This window comes from Amia ocellicauda, chromosome 16, assembly GCF_036373705.1.
Source record: "Amia ocellicauda isolate fAmiCal2 chromosome 16, fAmiCal2.hap1, whole genome shotgun sequence".
NCBI lineage: Eukaryota > Metazoa > Chordata > Actinopteri > Amiiformes > Amiidae > Amia > Amia ocellicauda.
Window position 1 is genome coordinate 8,074,314 of NC_089865.1, and position 18,216 is coordinate 8,092,529.

General features: G+C 33.8%; 1 protein-coding gene across 1 annotated transcript in view; it reads left to right on the forward strand.

Moving 5' to 3' along the window:
* lrp1bb (low density lipoprotein receptor-related protein 1Bb) overlaps positions 1-18,216 on the forward strand; it is a 316,016-nt gene that overhangs the window by 254,390 nt on the left and 43,410 nt on the right. The window contains exons 66-70 of the mRNA XM_066688514.1: positions 839-958; positions 8,622-8,738; positions 12,025-12,131; positions 13,063-13,192; positions 18,053-18,159. Of these exons, the coding sequence (XP_066544611.1) occupies positions 839-958; positions 8,622-8,738; positions 12,025-12,131; positions 13,063-13,192; positions 18,053-18,159 (581 nt within the window). The remainder of the gene's footprint in view (positions 1-838; positions 959-8,621; positions 8,739-12,024; positions 12,132-13,062; positions 13,193-18,052; positions 18,160-18,216) is intronic.

Consider the following 18,216-nt stretch of genomic DNA (forward strand, 5'->3'; position numbering starts at 1 on the left):
CTACCTTTTAAACATTGTGACCATTCCATGGAGTGCTATAGTGCTTTGGGGCACTAGATCAGTGTCAGCAGAGATCCCCTATCTTTAGATAAAGATCCTCTTTATCTTCGGTGTGAGTGTCATGAATTTCTTTACTATGGCAATAGATTAAACAACCCACAAATTATGATGGGATGCCATGTCAATCACAAGCACTGATTGACCCATATATCTGTGCAAAGCTGTTTGATTTTCTGATGCACAACTCTCCGACTTGAAAGTCTCATCTCTGCCATTGGATGCAATCCCCAGTTTAATTTAAAATAGAAATGTTGATAGTAGAAATCAAGGCATACAATCATGCAGCTGAAAACAAGTGTTTTGTTTTATTTATTTTTAATGCAATGTCAACGCTGAAAGCTTCTCTCACGTGTCAGATTGGAGGAGTAATAATTTTAAGATATAATAAGTAAAGTTCATCATTTGTTTTTAATTTAGTGCTGCATCCATAGCATAACAATTTGTGAATTTCATTGAAAAATGCAGTGAATTTTCCAGGACCCCAGTATTAATGCAATAATGATTGAATTATAATACAATTATCTCCCCCTGTATGAGTCAATGCTATTCCTCTCTGTTTGGTTTAATGCCAACTCCTTTTGAATCAGCAGATTCTGGCAATCTGCAAGTTGGTAACTACCAAAATATACTTTATATGATTTGTATTTCAAATATTACTTAACAGCATTTATGATAACAACTGTAAAGTTTCTGTTGTTGTTTAATATATATTTTAATTCCCCTCTCTCCCCCTTCCCCCTTATTTCTTGATGCTGTGAATCTTTATATCATATATCAGCGGAAAACACTTGTTCTCCGGACCAGTTTCAGTGTCTAACCACAAAACACTGCATTTCCAAGCTTTGGGTTTGTGATGAAGACCCTGATTGTGCTGACGGATCTGATGAGGCAAACTGTGGTAAGCAAAGAAGTATTAAAAATAATTGTTGAGATTGTATTTAATACTGGTAATGTAATGTCTCTGCACCCTCCATCCCAGTCTCCCTTGTAGTCTGTACCTAATATTAATTATGGGTTTGAATATTTACTCAGAAATATGAAAAAAAACACAACATGTGTCACTGTCATGATTCTTAATCTTTAATTATTTTTACATAATTACATAAAGGTTACAAACTTCAGGAAGATCCTGCTTTTCTTATTGTATATTGAATACACAACACCATTTATTAAGACTAGATTTAATGTGTCATAAATAATGTCTTACCAAAATCTGTCCACCCTTTTACGAGTTATACTTTTTAATGTTTAATGTGTTGAAAATGGTGCATAAACTGCCCCTTATTATTGCTGGGTGACTTTAATATACCTATAGAACCGTGTATTGCCAACGGCGTGGGTGATATGTTAGAGTCACTTAACACATATTTTCAGATGTCTTACTTTATATTTTGTTCTGGGTAGTGCACTGACCTTGGCATTTTCACTTCAAACATTACTTTTAATATTGACACTCAGGGAAAATAAAATATCTGTGGACTCTGAGGTCTTTGGATTAAATCTCATCTCAGCTACTGACAAACATGATCCCAAGAAATCCGTTTGACTTTTCAGTGCAGCAGAATGTAAGACTAAAATTCTTACACAGGCAATCACACGCACGCACGCACACATGCACGCACTCACACACACATATGTATAGGCTTCCATGTAGTAATTCTGGGTTATCCACATAGCCAGTCAAGGAATGTCAATAAGAATAAGTGAATTAGTGATTGTTTTTGTCTGCTGAAAACATGAAATAGAATATAGTTGGAAAGTAAGCATTGACAACCTTAATTTAAAACACTATTGTTTGGTGATCAATTTGGTTTACTAAATATTAAATCATCTCATATATCAAATATATCTTTTTAAAATTTGGTACATTGATTCAGCATGGAGACAACTAACAGTTCCAATTGATTGAACTTTGATGCATTTTAATTGAATTAAAAGACAATGCAGCTGCAGTCAAATGTTTACACACCCTTGTTTTAACTTTTGTTAATAAAAATTATAATACAATCGTATTGTCTAGGAAACTAGTTTATTCATACTTATATTTTATTCTAAAGTGGACCTTGTATTCCTTTAGTGTTATTATATTTTAAATGTTCCATTCCCCTGGTTGTGCAACTCTGCATTGTATGCCATATGGTTGTGCCGTGTGCATTCTGCCCCCTCTCATATATGAACCATTGTACCAGGTACGCTTGCTGACTCGGGATGTTTGCTTCACTCTTCTCAGTCTTGGGCAGTGACATCACTATGGCTCATGTACACAATCAGCTGTGTAACACTCTCTGCCTTTAAACTCTGTCTGTCTGTCTGTCTTCAGTGACTGAATAACATCTCATTGATCTGAGTCACAGCACCATTATATACCAAGTGCAGACTTGGCTCTGGTTCAAAACACCATCTGGGGCAAACTTCCCAGAACCAGGTCCAATCAGGCCTCAACAAGCAAAAAAAAACCTCTATGGTCCTTGTTACTTGCTTGTAATCTAAACATGTGATTGCAAATGTGGTCTTGTTGAACCTTCACACACTTTGTAGGTGAACATAAATAAACTAGATCAGATTCTAGTGTAGTGAAGCACATGGATTAGGTGTACATATGAGATAAACATTATTTTACCTTATCTATAATATGATCTATGTATTCATTGTCAATATATGATGTTATGCTACCGCCAAACCTGATATGTTGCTGGCCACACATACAATCCTAGGTGTCTGAGATATGATGTTAAAAAAAAATTGTATGATAACATGGTGTCATGAATTCTTAATTAAATCGTACAAGAACATCTGGTGTTTATCTGTCTTGATCCAGGTACTCACCAGAGCATTTTAAGCTAAGTTCAAAAGACAAAAACAGCGTAATGTTTAAGAAAGCTCTACCAGTAAATACGCATAAGGAGTGAAAAATAAGCCTTTTTTTTGTTAGGAAAATGCTGGAATCAACCATTTTGTCAAATATATTTTCAACATTTAAGGGGGACTTTCTTTCATCATAATTACATTTTACATGCATCTAAGAAACATTAACATCTCAAACCTAGAATGTGAAAGGGAACATCTCTGAGCTCCAGAGACATCTCAGCAATTTTAAAGAAGCTACATTACTAGCAAAGATTGCTGGATATTATAATGTATTTGTTTGTTTGTTTATTTTTTAGCAGGCACCCTTATCCATGGGGACTTGCTGTTTACACAAGAACCATTTTAATACACTCAATACAGAATACAGTTCAAAGCATTACACAAGTGCAGTAGTACAATCAATACAAAATACAATAATAGTTCAATCTATAATTCTTATTATGAATAAATTCATTCAAATTCTAATGTACCCCATGTCTGGTTTATATTCTACTGTAGATTAGCTGTTGTATAAACAGTACCTGTATTTATATTTGTGCCAGAAAATATCTTTAAATGTCATACATTTACCCGATATGTCTATTTAGTATTCAAAAAGAAGAATTAGCTACAACCAATTGTTATTTATGTATTTGTACTGACAGCAGATGCAACATCAATTAATTAATGTAAATAAACTGTTATAGATAAGTTGACAAAATTTAAATCATTAATTACAACCAAGTTCCAGCTGCAGTCCAGATGTCATCAATTGCAGCTATCTTTTAACAAATCTCAGACATTGTGGTTTGTTTTTCTCCCTCTGATACTTTAAAAATAAAACACAGCATTTCAAACTATCTTGTTAAGAAAAATAGATGCAATCAGAGTGATGGTGCCTACAGTAGAAGTGTTTGTTATTTATTGGGTATCAATATGCTATTCTCTGCAGAAACACGAGCTTTCTTACTGAGTGACACAAGAAAGGGCGCAGACAGTGGTTGTTGATAATTAAAGAGTGTCAGTTTCTACTTACACACAAATTGATTTGTCTGCCATCTCTGAAATGTGGACTTCTTTGTTTTTTATGCTGATTAATTCCACAAATTCCTCTTGCATTTCTGTCATGTATCAACCTTCCTATGACTATTTAAAAAATGTCATCTGCAATATTATTTCCTCTTAACTTGAATAGACTTGTTAATGCTTTATAGTTTTGTTTTGTCTTACCAATTTTAATCACATAAATGAATGACTAAATGACTTCAATTGTAATATAAAATGTGTATTTCACAGCAGGAAATGTAGGGTATTTATTATTTATATCAGTTCCAGTTTGTCCTCAGCTTCTGCCAAGTTAACTGTAATTCTCTAGATTTGCTTGCAACTCAGAACTCCCCCCCACTCTATATTTAGAATCACTCCTCTGCTGTTGCATTGTAATTGTATAAATATAATTCAGACTACTTAGCATAAAATTAAACTTAACTTTAAAAAGCAGTTAAGAAGTAACTTAAGCAGTTAGGCCTGTTTTCTTCTTGTTCTCTGTAACATGAATATGTGTCTTCAGTGTGTTGGTACATTCACTCAGAGCATGATGGGATAGCAGCCTAGGCTTACCTCAGGTAACTGAAAGTGCATGTTCATGTCTGTGACACAAGATTACCAAGCTGGCCACTTTTGCACTACAGTAAATGTACCTTACAGTTCAGCCAGAGGACAGACACAGCAGTGGGTGGCTTTAACTCATTTCTCTGAGGACCCTCTTTAGACAACTGTAGCCTACCAAAGCAAATCCTGGTGTAATATCACCAGTTGGGTATCAAGAATGGTTACCTGTAGAAGATCCACTGTTTCCACTTCAGACTGCCTTGGGGAGCGTAAACCTGTATGGGAGCTTATGTAGAAGATGTACAGCACAGACCAGTATTCATTCATATGACATCTGTAATACCTGGACTGTACAGTGAATCCCTTAGATTTTTGATATTTGGATCATGTAGTACGTGTTGTGAGACCTCGTAGTCGGAGCATTACTTGTTACTAACAACATGCCACCCATCAATGCCATTTTCAGAAACAATATGGGCAAGAGCAGTAAAATACATTATTAAATGACCAGCTGTGAAACATTTATAAACCATGGCTTTATACAATCAGTTTGACACTGTGCTTTGAACAAGTGTCACCTGGCCACTGATTTTCCTGCTGAGATTCTCTCAAGTATTCTCTGTAGATGAAAAACTCACATTATTGAGACTTTTCCCTGAGAAACAGTATGAAAATGTGGATTATTTGCATATAAATCCTTGCTTAACCCTTCACTTGTGAGAGATCAGGTGGACAGCATTTCAGGTGAGTAAAATTAAATTGAGCTCATGTGTGACAAAACAGAGACAAACAAAAGCTTTTTTAATTTGGCTCAAACAAATTCAACCAGAGTAGGATTAAAACACAAACTATACCATTGTAAGCTCAGTTTTTTCAATAATTCTTTAAAAAGTAATGCAGTAATGCAAAAGGTGATACCGAATTCTGGTACCACTTTAGGGGTTGCAAGTATAAATGCATATAAGACTCGTAACAAGAATTTAATAAAGTGTGAAAATGTGGGAATAATGTACTATTTGTTAATCACATGCAGTAGTGGATGACAGTACTGGTTAATAACTCTATGAATTCTTTATTAATATGTTTCCAATTATAAAGCATATGTTCTGCTTATAATTTGCAACCCATGATCTATATTTTCTTCTGCGATGACATATTACATGTTAAATTGCTGTATTTAATATTATTGCTGAAATGTCCTGCTTCAGATTTTCCCTGTAAAGACCTATCCTCTGTGCTAATATTATTGCATCATGACGACAAATGCACACCCTTTGACTTTCATGTGTTCATCCATCTGAGTAAATCCATGTCAAACATAATAGACCAGATTAAGTGTAAATAAAATGGCATATTTTTCCTGTTCACTTCTAGTGCTGGAAAAAATCTATAACTATATAATATCCAGAGAATTGAGAATTTTAAAATAACATTTAGTGTTCATTCATATGTGGACAATCACTTGTTCAGAAGTGTAGTTTTGATAAATCACAAAATAACTAAACTTCATCACTGTCAACATGAATGATATCATAAACCTAAATTATATAGCAGTTCTCCTAGATACGCAAGTGATAGGCAATGGATCCCTTTTCTTGTGGTATTTTATACCAGCACAACACAATCTGCTCACTTTTCTTAAAGTGACACAGTAAGGACTAGCTAGCATGTTTAAGGTGGGAATTGTATAAACACATTTTGTTGTCAGATGTCAAGTTGAAATGGGCTGCGAATGAAAACTTTCCACAGTAGGATTTAGGACGAAAATCGAGTTAGATTGCAGGCAAAATCTGCTTCCTACATTCTGGTTATGCCAGTTAACATTTCATTTTTATGAGAATAGTTTAATCCTTTGAAGTGACATTTAGCAGCACTGCAAGAAATCTAATGAGCCAAAACATGGAAACAAGATATTGTTTTCCACTATGTCACTTCTAAAGATTTCATTAGTGTCATACTGTAGCTTAATGGATATTTTCATTTATCCTTCATGAATAATTTATTATACTGCTGCAGTGAAACATGATCCTAGGTGGACTTGACTTGGATATCTTTTGATGCACCTACTGCAGAAACCAAGTGTGGTTTCATAAAGGTATTATAGACACAGAATATATACTTTTTTAATGGAAGTATATGTTGAATACAAGAGGTAAATGATTAGTATTAATAGTCTCCATTGAAAGCAAAGATCGTTTGTAAATTTCCAATAATTCTGTGGTACTAATGACATCTGTTTCAATTCAGTACATGCTGTTGGTAGTTTTTTGTATAACATACAACCTCTTTACCCATTACCAGCAAAGAAAGGCTTGTTCCTTGGTAATAAAGTGTGTATAAATGTAACTGATTACAATCCAAACATGTGGTAACAGTACGTCTGCTTATTGGTACAGTTCCCACAATATGTAATGTTGACAGTTTGGTGAGTTGCAACTTTTTGCTGTTCTTCAGTTAAGGTACACAAAGAATCAGGAATTCTGTATTAAGTCTATGTACTTTCAGTATTTTTTGTCCATGCATGGTTAGTAATTACCCTCTTGTGACATCTGCAAACTGTGTTTGTAGGTCATAATAATGAATGTATGTTGCAAGGGCATGTTTTATTCTAATTAGCAAAGGAGACAATACATACTTTAAAACAGTGTGACCTTATTATCACATTGGCACAGTTGGCCCAATTTATCAAGGAATTTACTTAGAGATATAAGTTACAAAACCATACCAAAAAAAAACTGAGCAGTTGCACAGTTGTAATTTAACTTTTAAATGTTTTATTTTGGAGAAGATCTAAGCACACTTGGCCTAGTGTCTGTATATAGCCCAGGTACGATATTGGAATATGAATTAGGATGGTTTAAAAATTAAATTAAATAAAAAAAGTTATTTATATCTGCATAAGCCCTTCTGAAAATCTCAGGAGATCTTGGAGGTAAGTTTATATTTGTCTGTTTATTTTCCCCTCAGCAGATATGTTTCTGTAGCTGTTATAGGGTATATCATATAGCATCTGTCTTTTTCTCAAGTACATAAGGTGAATTTTGCCCTGCAGTAACAAAAAAAAAAAAAAAAGAGGGAAATATTCTGCAGTAGCTCTGAATCAAATTAGAATTCTGTTAATGCTGCATTAAGTCTGGGAATTAGTACTCAGACATTGCATTGTGATGTGTCGATTAATAATGCATTATATATTTATCCATTCTCATGATAGTTGGATTAGGCTTCTGACAGTGAGATAAGACAGTATTTCATGTATGATTTCCAGCATGGAAAGTCCTGAAAAAAGGCAGTTTAGAAGAATGTATAGAATAGTAGAAGGTGCATATCTCAGCTTTAAGATATATCCTGCAAATATCCCCACTATGTTTACAAAAACAAATAAATAATAGGTGACCTATAATAATTGGTGACCTATGCAGAACTGCTCACAATGTAAATTACGCTTAGAGTAATGAAAGTAATGGGACAGTATGTGCATATATATAAATATATCCAAGAGCAAACTCATATATGTGACATCATTGAAAGTGTGAAAATGTTAAAATGGCAATGGGCTGGCCACACTTCAAGAAGAGCAGTTCATAGATGGACAAAGGAAACTATTGAATGGAAACCAAGAGATAAAAAAAGACCTAGAAGATGGCCACATAAAAGATGGCAGAATGAAATCATACACTTTGCAAAAGAGAAGCTGTATATTGAAACAAGTTTAAACATCTTAGGGAGGCATATATAAATTATGGAGGTCCAAACATGAAAATATTACTGTATATATATACACATTGAAGTTTGATATTTGTACAGTGAAACTAGAAATATCAAGATCAAAGTTTGTAATATGCATTGAAGTCTGATATTTATGGATCAAAGTTTGATATTTATACAATGAAACTTGATTTATATGGATCGATGATTGATATTTATACATTGAAATTTGAAAGTCAGTATGAATACATGTATTTCACATTACAGTATAAATACATGTAAGTATTTCTCTGAGACACTTGCTACACATTTTTTAACATACATTGTACCTCCATGAGCCGATGCTTTATACGCCTTCATATTTCATATTTTTGTTTTGTTTTGTTTTTCTCCTCAAGATGAAAAGACATGCGGGCCTCATGAATTCCACTGTGAGAATAACAACTGTATTCCAGACCATTGGAGATGTGACAGTCAAAATGACTGTGGAGACAACACAGATGAAGAGAACTGCAGTGAGTAGTTTTTGTTTGTTTGTTTTTCTGCTACACTGGGTATGGGTTCAATCTTGAAGTGTTATGTAGCCATAGCAAACCCAGGCAGATAAGGAGAAGGATTGCATTTTGTTATTTATTTATTTTCAGTATTAAAGTTAAGAAATGTATAAATAGCGATGTACAGACTTATTCTTTCCATGTTATTGTTTTAACAGAAGTTTACACATTTTCTATTAGAAAAAAACAGAAGCCAACAGAAGTGCTTAAAATGCATAAATTGAAGACAATTTGCAACAACTTTTTTTCTCACACAGTCCTTGACTTACTGACACCATAGTGTTTTCCTGAAGTCACGGGGAAAGAAGTGTTGGTTTATGTTTAGCTGTATCTGACAGGATTGTCTGTGTATTCAGAGCTTTTGATTAATAGCCAAGGCAAAAACAAAGTGAGGTACTTTGTCTTGAGACAAAAGTCAACATATCCCATTCGCCTAAGTGCATATTAATTAAATTAAAAGATAATGTATTGTTTAGCTACTTATCACTCCAGTTATTCTTGCAATACAACCCTGCTTCCGGGATCTTTGTATGATTTTCACAGCTTCTGAATTTCTGTTATACTTGCCAAAGCCTTTGCACGGTCCATGTACCCCATCAAATTCAAATAGACTCTTTTCCACTTGATTGGTTTTGGGTGCTTGAAATCAAACTTACAATATGGGAAACTATGGTAATATCTCCTGGAATGCTGACAGCACAGCGCACTTTTCTCCTCTTTTATGTGCTCCTGGATATCTGAAAGATAATAAAAGAAGGTGCCAATTCAATTGGTGACATCTTTTGATTGACATCTTATATTGCCTTGGTAGAACAGTTTACTGTTTGCAATGTCTATGACTCAGGCACCTGCCATTTGTAATTATACCAAAAAGTGTTGTTTTTATTTTTTATTTTTATTTTTTAACAGGGAAATTATATATAATGCACTTATTATAGGATGATTTGTTGATTCTGTTTTGTCAGGAGATTCTACAATATTGTTTTCATGGGTAAAATGTGGTGAATGGTGTTACCTGTATTTTATTTCAGTGTTGCTTATGCATCTTATATGTGAAGGTAGATCTTCCAATTTAGACACCTGAGTAAACAAACCTGCCAGTATTGTAGGCCTTTTGTGAAGGAGAAGGACATATTGAAAATCAATCTATAACATTTCTGGGTGTTGAAATATATACTTTCTAAACGAAACAGAGCCCTCAGTCTTTATTATTGTAAAGATGTTAAATGACTAATATTCTTGTCGTATAACATTTCTTTAACAGAAATTCCTTGGCTGTTCATTGATAGCTTTATTCTATTTAGTCAGGTAGTTTAATGTAAGATTTACTGCAAATACAATATGCTAATTAGATGCTCCTCCTTTTAACCTGTTACATATTCAGGCTATCATCAGTGATACAAAAAAAATAGATATAGCTCTTTAAATAAAATGCTGACTCCATTTAGACAACTCCCATACTGAGCAATTATCTTGTCAGGGTGGTTAAAAATTAGAGGTTCACCTATTGCCATCCTATTAATTATTAGCTCCCTTTATGCTCTACCTTTGTTCTTTTTTGTGGATGCCTTTGCTATGTATCCTCTAATCTCTCAGTCTAATTAAACTGGTTCATCACACAGACATATGCCCTTTTATGCCAGTAGTACCAGTCAAGTGGAATCTGATACTGCAGTAAATGTTCCTTAAAGGGTAATATGTTAACTTCCAGATTAAATTTTAGTTAGTTTTCTGTAGTATATAATATAATGGTTTAAAAGCGGTTAAGTCACAATAATTAAAAATAACAATAATGCAAAAAATTGCATTATTGATCATGCATGACGGGGCAGTTTTTTACAGAGAGATATTAAGCCAGGAAAGTGACCTCTGAGTGAAGATCAAGATGTCTCCTGGCTTCACTTCTTGAGAGGGAAAACAGTCTTGTTTATGTACAGTCATCAATCTTTGCTTTATGGTCCATGGGAAAAAAAAGACTCAAAATTGCTGTTTAGCAGAACAGAATGTCAAGCAAGGAGCCAGAACAAGAATGTTAAAGAATGTAACCTTTTACTTAAGTTGACAATGAGAGAAGTCTTTATTTATGCCATTTATATGTCTTTCACAGTCATACACTAAAATATTATACAGGTTGTCACAGTCACTTGTCTTTTTCTTGTAGAACTCTTACAACGTATGTCCATGTTGCTTTTACATTAAATCTCAGAGATTATTCCAGATTATCCTTATTTCATAAAAGTGGGTTGTGTCCTGCTTTTATTTTTAAGAATTTCCTTCTTCCTTCTCTTTCCACCCCAATGTAAAACACCTCCATCTAGTGGGGGTAATGTAGATCTTTCTGTGCAGGATTTTGGTTAATGCCCCAGACCATAATTAAGCAAGTTGAATTTATTTCTCATTGGAAAAGCAATTATTAGATCATATGCTTATAGGCTACTGTATGCTTGTATATGTCTATGATTTTAACTCAGATAATGGATTGTGTAAAATAAACACACACAACCATCAGCACGAGGACCTGAAACAACCAAACAAAAAACACATGACAAAAACACTTTTAAAGATCAATATAACTATGTTCTGTCTGAGATCCCAGATCTGATCCTCACTCATGTGGTATGGATAGACAGAAAGAAAGAAAGATGGGGAAATAGATATTTCTCTGTGAGATGTTGCACTATTTAGATATAATTATTTAAGATGATAATGGAAAATGTTAATCCCACTGTTTGTCAGCACAAAGGACCCAATTTAAACTTCCCCCCACGTATAATACAGTGAAGGTCTCCTGTTTTTATTTCCCTTACGTAAGAATGGCTGAGACTAGGCATATAGGAATTAATAAAGCCTTTCCTACAGCCATTACCCACAAATGTCACTACTTATAATGCATAGTGCAATAAAGCAGGATGTTGAAAAGGTGATAATTGAGCAACCAAGCTGACAAGCAGCGCAAAAGCAGATTTAACTGCAGTTCTAGCTGGGAGGTATCCTTGCAGCTCAAATTCTGATTTGGCTCTATGTGTTAGTTAACAGTCACTGTTAATAAGCATTGTCTCTTGGTGGTTAAATGCTGCACTGCTGTGGATTTTAAATCATTTTGTGAAATATGCTGTCATAATGGGGAAAAATAAATGAACACGGCCTGGTGGCCACAAATCACTATAAACTACAGGTAGTACAGTAATTAGAAAGTATGTCCTTGTTGTATTACTCCAATAATTTTTTCCTTCCTTCCTACCCTTAGAACCTGTGACATGCAACTCAAAAGATTTCATTTGCACAAATGGGGAATGCATTTCGGCCCGATTCCGGTGTGATGGAGATTTTGACTGTGCTGACAGCTCTGATGAGGTTAGCGAATGCTCCTCAAATGGATGATCATAAAAAACAGTTTATCCTTACATCTGAAAAGGCTCACTACTGGCCGTTTGACTACTCTTATGTTTCCAATGAGATTATTAACCATGTTTTTGTGCTGCTTTGATATAGTGGAATTAGCATAGTGATTTCTGAGGGTAATTTAACCCTTAGAGGTGGAAATCTACCAGAAAATACTTTAAGTGTGCATATGAATATATAACATATTTGTGAAACTGGAAACAAATACCATGTGATGTGTATTTGAAAGTTGTGTCAAGGATTCATTCTGATCTCTAATGGTGCATATTGTATATATAAAAAGTTATTAATATGCTTCTCACTTAGTGTACTCTAGCCTCAAGTTAAGCTTTAAAGACTAGTCCCCAGCTCATTACTCAACTGCTTCTAGGCAGCGGTGGTACTACACAGAGCAGCAACACACCACAGTGCAATATTTTTCCTAAATAATTAATTTGCCCAACATAGCCCCCTTGTGTCATGAAAGTGGCCACACTTACCTTTGCTGAGGGCCATGTGAGAGAGAAGAAACATTTGTCAATCTTCCATGTAAATAGAAGAGCAAATTATTTTACAGAAAAAACATAATATGTTATATAATCCCATAATGCTTACAGCTGTGTAAGATTAATTTAGTAATATGTTCGCTGGCTTGATGTTATTCTGTTGTATTATGTCTATGCTTAATTTAAGGAAATAAACAGAGTACACACCCCTAGGACATTATACAGTAAGAAACATCATGACCATAACATGAAACTATCCTTTAAAGTGACACAAATTCAGAGAAGTTTATTTCACATTGTTGCTGGTGATAAAAAACACAATTATATTTTAACACGTTTAATGATACTATTATTCAAAATGGTGTGTTTAAGTAACATGTTTTTCAATATGTTTACAGAAAGATTGTGAAACAAGATGCTCTACAGACCAGTTCCAGTGCTTGAATAACTTGTGTATTTCGCTCAAGTGGTTGTGTGATGGTCAGGAAGACTGCAAGTTGGGGGAAGATGAAAAGAACTGTGACCAAGGTAGATTGTGTTTCATTTTATGTTTATTTATAACCTGTTTTGCTCCTCTGCCAACAAATGCACAGAAGCTGTACATATCTACTAGGCAAATATAGGTTAAGAAATCAAGGAGCTGCTTTTCTGACAGTTTCAAAAGATTTGTTTATATGTAGTTTGTTTCTAATGGCTGCCTTAGAAGCGAAAAGTATTTTAATAATAATTATAATACATAACCCAAGACAGATACAATTTCTGGTGAATTTCAAACAGTTCCCCATAAATATCCTTCTAATTAGGGTCATTTACTCTCTATTAACTGTATATTAGCAGTCAACATTAGGGGGGACACTTGGATAATCTTTCTTAAAATACAACTAAAAAAGTATTAGAATAACCTACTGATCTGAATGATAAATATATGCGTTCTCAAATAAAATGCATCGTGAAAATCTTGAAAACATCGATTTGTACTTCTGAAATCAATAAAGCAGTCTTAAGGGGAAACAAATTGAGGTACAATTGATCAGAGTGCTGGTTGTTATTTATTTTAGATATCAAATTTTTTAGTGGGAAAGTGCCATCCATGGATTTATTAGGCAAACATTGTAATCTAATCAATTATGTATATTTAGTAATAAGACATGATTGCATGAGAGGTTACATAATAAAGGGTAGAAAGATACTCAAATAAGGACATTTCCATTCACATATGGAATTAATATTTCCCATTTGCTGAAGTCTTCCATAGAGAAGGCTTTCGGCAGAAGGAGTAATTTTGAACTTGTTAACATGTTTCATCACTGCAGATAACTTATTTGAATACTTAATTACACATGAGGGTAATATACATGGTGCTCAGAAGGTCTTCGTCAGAGATTATTTCACCATGTGTTGAAAAGCATGAAAGAAAAGCATAACAATAAAATAAAAGTTGGTATTTATTCACAATACAATGGCTCAAAATGTGTTTTTCATAATTAGTACAAGCATTAACATGAAATGCAATTGTTTACCATACCTCACTGTGTAAAAATGTGAGAAGACTTTCAGCAATTTTAGCTACTTAATTTATCCCATAAAACTGTCTGAGAAGGTAATGGTGTGAGCTTATAATCAGAACATATGTTAAGATGTACTGATTGGATTGTTTTTTCCCTACAATCGTAAATTATAGGAAAAAGCAAGAAAATGACCATCCATGTGGGTGACATATATGTAAAAAACTCCAAACACCTAGCTTCATTAAAAAAAAATTCCTTGAACAAATAATAATGGTTCTTCAATTACTCATCCCGTGAACAAACTTTGTTGAGCTGTAATAATGGAAGAGTTGTCTTTCACTGACAGTACTAATTGGATGTGTATCTTTGTGAGTGCAGCAAGCTGTAGTCTTGGAGAAGAAGAAGAATTTTTAGATTTAATGGAAACTGGGGCAATCGGGGTGACATCACACCTTGTCATTGCTTGGGAAAGATATACTGCAGAGGTGTCAGTCATTTAACACAGGACTATTTTTTATGTTCGTATGTATGTATTTATTTGTGTTTGTCTGTATTATCTTAATGATTACATATTATTATTTGTATCTTTTTGTTGTTTTATATATATATATATATATATATATATATATATATATATATATATATATATATGTATGATACAAATTCATTGGGAAAGGTTCTGTGATGGAATCCAAATTGATAACTTTATGTGTAAATGTAAAGTATGTAAATTAAGTTCATGAATATTAATGATGAAAGAACCATGTCTTTTGGTCTGAATTCTGTTTTAGAAATTGGATAATAGCAGTAGCAATTTGTGTCCCATGTCTTCATTCCTTATCCAGCTGATAAAGGCACAGCATGACTACACAAAGTAGTTATTCAAATGAAATGATCGTGCACTTCAGTTATTTGTTTGAAACACAGGTTTGATTGTGAAAGCTTCCATTAAGACCATCACATTTTGCAGAGGTTATTGGAGCTTTTATCATGTTTTTGTTTACAGAAAATACAAGTGAGAATGAATAACAACTTGTCTGATCTAAAAGAATGTCCATAGGACTGATTTTGTGTGATTGTTGGTTTGTCTGTTGCTCACATCAAAAAATAAATGATAGAAATATGTTGAATCATGAGAGAATATTTATTCACACTGTAAAAATAAATATTTTACATAGTTATGAAGTAAATATTTAGTGTAAATATTTAATTCAGTTCTTTCCAAAGGCAATAGTGTAGACAAAACCATTTTACAATACAAAATAGACACAAGCATTTTACATGGTTTGACAAAGGTTTGTTTCCCAGTTTTGTTTTTTTGTCAAATCTGTGTGCATCTGAAAATGACTGAGTCAATTATGTAGCCTATTTGCAGGAGGTTGGGGTTTCATCAAATATTGAGCTTCAGAAAAATATATGCTATCTTTATAAATAGATGGAAAACAACCTTAGAAATGATTTTCAGTATTACATATACATTTTAATTTTCAAAGTGACTCAGCATCCATAAACGGATGTGGCAGTTTATTCAGTGCTGTACAACCGTGTAGCTTTTTGTATAGGGCCTCCTGTTCTCTTTCCTGAATATAGTTGCACTTCATTTTCATTCATACCCTCTGGCCATGTCTCTGTGTTGAGCTTGAAGTAAAGGTTTGGATTGACTTTGTCAGAGTCTCCTAGAATGTTTAAACCTCCAATAGATGTCCCCAAAGACGTCTGTGCTCCAGGCTAAAGAGATTCACTTGTTTTAGTCTATCTGTGTATGACATAGCTCTCAGCCCTGTGGTATCCTGGTTGTCTTTTCTTGCACTATTCCAGTGCAGCAATAGGCTATATTTTAGGGAAAGAGGTGATCTCAACTGAACAGTTCCAATTCCTGATGGGGTCATGCTAACATCTAATACCATTTTAAGTATGACCTCTCTTGATTTTATAAAATTGTTATATTGTATATCCAATCGAATAATTTTGTCATAATTTCTACCACCTACCAATCAGCAACAAATCATTTCAGTTTAGAGTATTTGAGTTATAGGGCCGGATTAAATCAAAATGTTGACCCACCCGCTAATAGTAAACTACAAACCTGTACATCATAGCAGTTATTAGAAAGTGGCACATTTCTAAAAATGAAGCCACAACTGAGTACAGTTCTGTAGTTTTCTATTAGTGGGTGGGTCAAAGTTTTGATTTAATCCAGCACATAGTCTTTGGTTTGGTTCAGTTTAGTTAGCATTTCTGCTGCATTTATGTTTTTTCCAGTTTGATTAAACTGCTATTGTGCTTCTTTTGTTTGTAGTTTGTCTAGCTTACAATAATTTGTTTCATAAAGAGCCAATGTGGTCGTGCCTACCGTTATATTCATTTTGTATATAGTAATTACAATGTATTTTATATTCCAATTCTCTTTAATATGCTTTTCAGATGATCTACTGAAATATTGAACCTAAATGTGCTTATCCTATGAGTGAATTTGTCTTGTAGTAAGTAATAAGTAATTCCTTTTGTAACATTTCATCCCAGTTCTCTGCAAACTCCGTAGACTAATGTTTACAGCATAACCTCTTTACTACTGAATAACTGTTCAGATTATAACTCATTATGACCATCTATGTCCCCAAAGGAACTTGCATTCCTAACTATTTAATTTTACTTAATACAGTTGTTGGCAAGAAGCAAGGTTTTATTTTCTTGGCCAGCTTGGAGGTGCCACTTTCAAATAATATATTGAGAACTGCTTCAGAAAGATTTTCTTTCTGCATGTGTTTTTTCATATATATATAATGTTGAAGATAACTAAATTATGGCATTATAAAGTAATTTCAAAAGAGTAATTAAACATGTATGTAAAAGCCACAGTTTATATCCCACATTAAGATCTAGAACAGTGTGTCCAGGGGAAATAGTTGAAATCTGGTTTTAACGCAACTGAGAGTACAAAGGTATATTGCTTGTGCCTTCAATAACTCACTGTAGAAAATACAAGCTCCTGCGGGGAGGAGGAAGTAGTGTATTTAAGTATGCTATTAAAAATAATAGCTGTTTTTTAGTTGGGAATTGTGCCTCTACATTCCTTACCTGCAGCACAGAAACACAGTCATGCAGTGATCCAAACACAGTCTATTCTAATCCTTTTAAATAAAAAATTGCTAATCATTTGTGAAACAATCAGAGCAATCAGAGAAGGCATAGTGGGACCACTATAAATGGGTATGATAATTTACAATACTCTGACATTATCTGTCATGTGCGTATGATGCATGACCTTTCCAATCACTGAGAAGTTGGGTTGGAAATAATTGTAGGAAAGTAGAAATATAAATTAATACAGTTGTTTTTTGTGTCTGATCCATCATGTATTTTAAATTTTTTACTAATAATTTTGCACAAGCAAGCAGGTTGTCATTCCCCTAGCTGAAACTGCTTTTGTAAAGTGGAATAAAAAATGTAAAGGTCATGATACTAAGACATAGCTGAAATCAAAAATATATATAATTAAAAAGCTTATATTGTGTTAACTGATGGATAATAAATGTTGCAGCACTTACCTTTTGCACCTTTACCTGGGAATTCTAATGTAAGAAACATGGAAGTTCTTTGTAATATTTGAAGCTTACAATGTGTAGATTGAAGTATTTAACATAGCAGCAGGGAAATTATTCCCCCATCACCCAGTTAGCACCGGTTCTGTTCAGCTGGTCAGCCTACGAGATCGATTAATTCGTTTCCCATTGTAAACTGTTTCTGTTGAGCTGCAGTTTGTATTCATTTCAATCTCTGACTATGGAGGAGCTATGTATGTAAATGTGTTGTATATGAGCATTTGTATTGGATTACAATATTAGTCAATTACACATCTATTATTTTTTTGGCTTCATAGTGACTCCTTCCTGTTCTTCAAATGAATATGTCTGTGCAAGTGGGGGTTGTGTGCTGGCCAGTTTGAGATGCAATGGACAAGATGACTGTGCAGATGGTTCGGATGAGGTGAGTTTTCTTGCATATCATTTAATTAGTCATACATGGGAAATACAGGAATTCTGT